Here is a 6,071-nt window from a genome sequence, read left to right as displayed (position 1 = left end):
TGTATTAGTCACGATAATATCATATTGGCGATCCGAAAGTCACTAAATTTTCATACCGAACGATTGTAAACAGCGGCCAAACCGATCCAATTTTTTCGTGGTAAAAATACGAAAAAGTTGCACACGCGTCGAAAAAGTCGTGCAAGGTACAAAAAAGTTGCGGAAAATATGACTGGACTGATCGAACGAACAAATGCTCGGAGTGTTCGTGGATAAGTAAATGTGCCCCAATATCTGGGAAATTAGGAGGTGCAAAAAGGTGGAGGATAAAAGTAAAGTCTAAAAAAATCTAAATATCATATTAAAAAAAATCTTACTCCAGCTTTGTGAATGCAGGATTTTTAAAGAGTTTGGCATAAACTTGTCACACAAAGGACAGTGGGCCAGAGGACTGGATCAACCTAATTCTGCCGTAAGGCTTTAGGTCTCTAATACACAGCCATTTTTTGTTTTGCTTTTAAAAGCAGTTTTGGAGCCTGAAAATATGCATTTTTTTTTGGTAACAAAATTGACTAACCTACTTTTTTTACATGAATAATCCTGCCATTATGGTGTAGGAAGGCTATAGTACAAATGCTATTAAGAGGATTGTAAATTTGTTATTCAGTGATTTTCTGGCTTACAAAAACTTTGTACAGGTATGAGGCCTGTTATTCAAAATGCTCTGGACCTGGGGTTTTCCAGAAAATGGGTTTCCTGATAACAGATCCCATGCCTGTATTCCAGTATTACACCAACTTATAGGGCACTCAGATAACAAAAAAAACATATATTTCTTTTAACACCAGTGATATTTTTTTCTACAATTTCAGTTTACTCCACTTTTGGGAATTGCACCTCCCTGTAACATAAAATAAAAAGAATAAAATGCAATAAAAAGAATAAAATATATTTATATATTTTTTTAGCAGAAAATGACTTTATAGCTGAAGGTTAAATTTGACACAAATAAATGCAAATAGCAGCCATCCCTGTAATTGCAGGGGAGGATCATAGTTAATTGCTAAATTAATGACAAACCAAATCAGCTGATGGGACATTTGGAGCCAATAAAAAGTAGAGGTTGAGCTCCCTTCCCTCAGAGGAGTTTTACTGCAGTTTGTGCAAGACAAGAGGTTGTGGATTTCCCCTATGATGGCACTGATTATGACTCGGGTAAGGCTATTATTGCTCTTTTTAAAGTATGGTTATTTGGGTAGTATAGATTTTTCTATAAATAACTTGTTCACAAATTTAAAAGGATTAAAGGTTTTTGTACAGGTGTGTGTGTACACAGTGTATGCTGGGGCTTTGGTCCTCAGGCTGTGGGAATGTGTGCATTTAGAACTGTTAATGTCTGGTGGGGGGGTTTTTTTTTTTTTGGTTTTGGGTTTTTTTTATTATATGGCCCTGTGTGAGAGCTGGCTTTGTTCTGATGGGCCTGTGCCACTGTAGACTGTAACTAGTAACTATTTTTCTTTCTTGGGTATAAAATCCCAGGCATCTGTGGGACTAACTTGCCCATGCAGAAATGGCTCGTTTAATGTTTGTAGGTGCATAAGTTAATTCAAGCAAGCAGTTTGCCAGCTTTTGTAACTGGAGCACTAATGAAAGTAGCTCTGTTCAAAGTGAAGATCAGCTGTATATTCTAGAGCAGTGCTGTCCAACTTATTACATGCAGTGTGCCAATTATTTCTCATACAGCATGTTTGCAGGCCAGATTAAATTAAAATGGCTTACAATGAAGACTGGCCACATCCAGCAACAGGCCTCTAGTTGGACAACTCTACTCTAAAGAAATAGCCCAATTTTGCCCATGGAAATTAGCTGCAGATAACACTGTGTAGTGCCAATATGCTTTAAACATCCAAAAGGTGTATCTGAGGGCCACAGACAAAATGGATAACTGGCAGGTGTAAAATGCAATACTAGGACTTGAGATTCAAAAAAAGACTCTAGCATTTTAAGTACAGAGGCCAAAACAGCCCCCCCTCCAGCCCAATAAATAGTTAGTCTGATACCTTACAGCAGCCCTTCTGGGATTTGCCAGAGTTCAGACTGCCAGGCTGGACCTGGGTGATTGGAGACTCCATTTACAATAGCAACTTGTGGTATCGGAGCAGTAAAGATATTCACTTAACCTCAAAGTTCTTCTTTGGCTTCTAAATGTACATAGACCCCTTTTGAGAGGGGTGATTTTAGCATCAAACCAGTAAATTTTTCAATTCTTCCTGCGCAGAGTATGCGGCTCAATGTGGAGAATGTGGAACCAGGCATGGCTGGAAGGAAAGCTGCTGTGTCCAAGCCTGTGCTGAGGCCTAGGAATGCACTGGGTGATATTGGGAACCAAATCAGCAAGGCAAAAGTTCCCCTAAAGAGAGTAAGCATAAAGCTATTGCTGTCTATTCTATGAAATGTGGTTAGGTTCCCCTTGATAACTAATTTCCTCCTTAGGCAACAAAAGCACTTCGCAAACCCCCTGTAGAGAAATCGGAGAAACTGATTGTGCCAGAAGACTATGTCCCTAAGGAAGCAGAGACGGTGTGTATTTTATGCAACGTAATGCACTGATTTTCTTCTGGTGCCATATGCATGTGGAGCCTGTGTGTACCTGTAACTTACTTTTCCACAACTTGTCGTCTTCCTTCCCTAAAATATGTAAGAAATAGGCCTTCTGTTAATAGTTTCTATAGCGATTACCTTCCTGACATTCTTGTCTTTATAGCCCGTGCCTGATTCTCCTAACCCAATGGAGACTTCTGTGTGTGTAATAGAAGAGATACCTCCAGCTTTCTCCAGTGCCCTAATTCCAATAAAAGATGTAGATGCAGAAGATTCAGACAACCCAATGCTGTGCAGTGACTATGTGAAGGACATCTACTGTTACCTTAGAAACATGGAGGTAGACCTTGATCTTGTATTTCTTGCTTTGTAGCCTGATCAACTTGGTTTACTCTTTATTCTGGCCTCTAATCCCTTTACCACAAGCAAAGTTGCTCTAAGGAACCATAGGGCCAAAATGCCTGCCAGGCTATAACCTCCTGATCAACCAAACCAACCCCCCATGGTAGCCCTAGCTACAAATTAAGACTAAATGTTTGTGCAGGTGTCAAATAAATTTCAGCATAATGGCCAATGGCTTTTTTTTTTTTTTCTTACAAAAGTATGTGTATATAACATGAATGTGTTTACCAGGTCAAACAAGCAATCAGGCCACGCTATCTAGATGGTCAGGAGATCAATGGAAACATGAGGGCCATATTGGTAGACTGGCTTGTGCAGGTCCATCTGAGGTTTAAACTGCTGCAGGAGACCATGTCTATGACCATAGCTATTCTGGATCGTTTTCTGCAGGTAAAGTTTCTATTATGCATATGCAGCATATAATTACGCTTTGGCCTGTATAAACTTTGTCCTTGTATCTCATAGGAAAATCCTGTTCCCAAGAAACTGTTGCAGCTGGCTGGTGTGAGCGCCATGTTCATTGCATGCAAATATGAAGAGATCTATTGTCCATCAATTGGTGACTTTGCCTTTGTCACTGACCACACTTACACAAAGTCCCAAATCAGAAACATGGAAATGCAAATCCTTAGAGTTCTCAAATTTGACATTGGGAGGCCACTGCCACTGCATTTCTTGAGAAGAGCATCTAAAATTGGGGAGGTGAGCACTAATGGTTCAAATATCTTCCCCTTTCAGTATTAGAAGCTGCTGCCCCCCCTTATCAAAATGTGATCCACCTTTGTGTGTGAATGTTGACTTGGCATTTTAAATGGCAATTTAAGGAATAAGATGTGCATAATCCTGAACAGCTAATGGGCAGTCTCTAGACTTTAAATGCAGATTAAGTATGCTGCATATAATGTAAAGCTTCCAAATTTTTTAAATGGCAATTTTAGTTCCATTTCATGGTGCACACCTGCAGCTCTAGTGCATAGGGTTGCAGTTAGCCCTAACAGGGACTTAGCCTGAAATTAGATAGTATATTCCAAGGCATTACAGCTTTACTAATGTACTGCCCCCATCTATTTACCTCCTGAAGGTGGACTCTGTACATCACACACTGGCTAAATACCTAATAGAGCTGGTTATGACAGACTATGACATGGTGCACGTACCTCCCTCCCAGTTGGCGGCAGCAGCTTTCTGTTTGGCAATGAAGATTCTTAATAGTGGAGAATGGGTAAGCAATCCTAAAATGGCTGTTTTTGTAGTGTGGGGGGCTGTTTTAGCTGCCTGCAGAAAATAACTCATTTACTAAGCAGAAATGTTTAAAATGGCTGAAATGTTTAGCAATTGAAGGGGGGTTTGCTTTAGCTTTTAGTATGCAATGTTGATATTCTAAGACTGCAGTTGGGTTTTTTTTTTTGTGGTTCTTCAGTTATTTAGCTTGTTTGGCAGCTTTTGTGTTTTTCAGCAGTTATCTGGGTGCCAGGGTCTTACTCACCCTAGCAACTAGTCTGTTTTCAGCCTCCAAAACAGGCTCATTTAAATTACAATCTGTCAAACATTTAAAAATTGCTATTTCAAACACTGCAATCTTTCAATAAGCCAATATTCCTGTTTCACCTAGTTGACATCTGCCATTTATAAATCAGGCCACTCATACTAGCAACATGTACTTTGCTAAGGAACAAAATATTTGGACTCTCCACAGAAGCCAAATGTCTTGTAAATGCAGTTGAATAAAGGAACAATGCTCTTGACTAATCCCTGTCCCCAAACAATGACTAAATGGGTTTTTTGTTCTGTAAAACTAACTTTTCTTCTCTTAACAAGACTCCTGTTCTTGAGCACTACATGGCTTATAAAGAGAGTTCCCTTATGCCAGTCATGCAGCACATCGCAAAGAATATTGTAAAGGTCAATGGAGGACATACAAAGTTCCTGGTAAGACTATATAATGCTGTGGGTTGATTGTTAGTTTAGTATTGACTAAATAGTTGACTCAATCTTCACTCTTTTTCAGTCTGTAAAAAGCAAATACAGCAGCAGTCGACAGATGAAGGTCAGCTGCCTGCCCCATCTGAAGTCTGAGCTTGTGGAAAGCCTGGCAAAAGCAGCGTCATAAGACTCTATTTCTAACACTTTTTACCAATGCTCTTAACTGTATTTTATCCTTTTTAATAAAGATTATTTTAAGTGTGGTTCTGGGTTTGTTTTTTTGTTTTTTTTTATACACTTCTGTGAATCGAAAGGTGTTTGGACTTCTTGTAAATCAACTTCAAAAATAATATCTCAAACCTCTTTAACAGGCCAGCATTTTTCAGTTTAAAGCAATGACAGTTCTATGAAAATCCATAGGAACATCTGTACAGGTATGGGATCCCTTATCTGGAAACCCATTATCCTGAAAGCTCTGAATTACAGAAAGCCTGTCTCCCATAGACTCCATTTTAATCAGTCAATTTTAAAAAGTATTTCCTTTTGTCTGTAGTAGTAAAACAGTACCTTGTAATTTATCCCAACTAAGAAGATATAAATCCTTATTGGATGCAGAACAATCCTGTTAGGTCTAATGAATGTGGTGGTAATTTTTTAGTAGACTTAATGTATGGAGATCCAAATTACAGAAAGCATTCTGGATAATGAGTCCTATACCTGTATTGGTAATGAGTTGTGACATGCAAAATGTTTGGTGCCAAAAGTCCCCAAAACCTTCCCCCACCCCAGCAATACTTGCTGAGCCCAACATTCACTCTAGCATGGCTAAATGCTCTTCTGTGGTTTCAGTCACACTGGGCTGGGGGTAATGTGACCCTTCCATAGACTGGAGCACTATTTCTATTGGTAATTGGTCTATGGGAAGGCTCACATCCAGCTCTCTTCTAAACTATGGAAGAGCCTCTTTATTTTCATGAGTCAGCATCACTTTAAAAGGCCACTCCTGTATGGCAAATGCATAATTCAATTTCTTGGTGACCCGAATAGGCTGTGACAAATATTGATCACCACGGTGTCTGATCTGACAGACTAGATAAAGGCATGAGGCAGAAAACAAGTGAGTTTACCTCTGTATTAAGACATTAAGGGGCTGATTTACTAACCCACGAACGGGTCGAAATGAGTCAGATTGCGTTTTTTTCGTA

The 6,071-nt window shown here is 39.3% G+C and overlaps 1 protein-coding gene across 2 annotated transcripts; it reads left to right on the top strand.

Annotated features, from left to right (window-relative positions):
• The first annotated feature begins 1,050 nt into the window (after nucleotides 1–1,050).
• Nucleotides 1,051–5,129, top strand: ccnb1 (cyclin B1). 2 transcript variants are annotated; one of them, XM_031897708.1, is made up of 9 exons: nucleotides 1,051–1,155; nucleotides 2,219–2,359; nucleotides 2,434–2,520; nucleotides 2,705–2,881; nucleotides 3,175–3,333; nucleotides 3,409–3,645; nucleotides 4,025–4,165; nucleotides 4,762–4,872; nucleotides 4,952–5,129. In XM_031897708.1, the coding sequence occupies exons 1-9, from the start codon at nucleotides 1,132–1,134 to the stop codon at nucleotides 5,051–5,053; spliced, it is 1,179 nt and encodes a 392-aa protein (XP_031753568.1). In that variant the 5' UTR covers nucleotides 1,051–1,131; the 3' UTR covers nucleotides 5,054–5,129.
• The last annotated feature ends 942 nt before the right edge of the window (nucleotides 5,130–6,071 follow it).

Source organism: Xenopus tropicalis, chromosome 1 (genome assembly GCF_000004195.4).
Source record: "Xenopus tropicalis strain Nigerian chromosome 1, UCB_Xtro_10.0, whole genome shotgun sequence".
Taxonomy (NCBI): domain Eukaryota; kingdom Metazoa; phylum Chordata; class Amphibia; order Anura; family Pipidae; genus Xenopus; species Xenopus tropicalis.
This window is presented reverse-complemented; position numbering and strand designations above follow the sequence as displayed.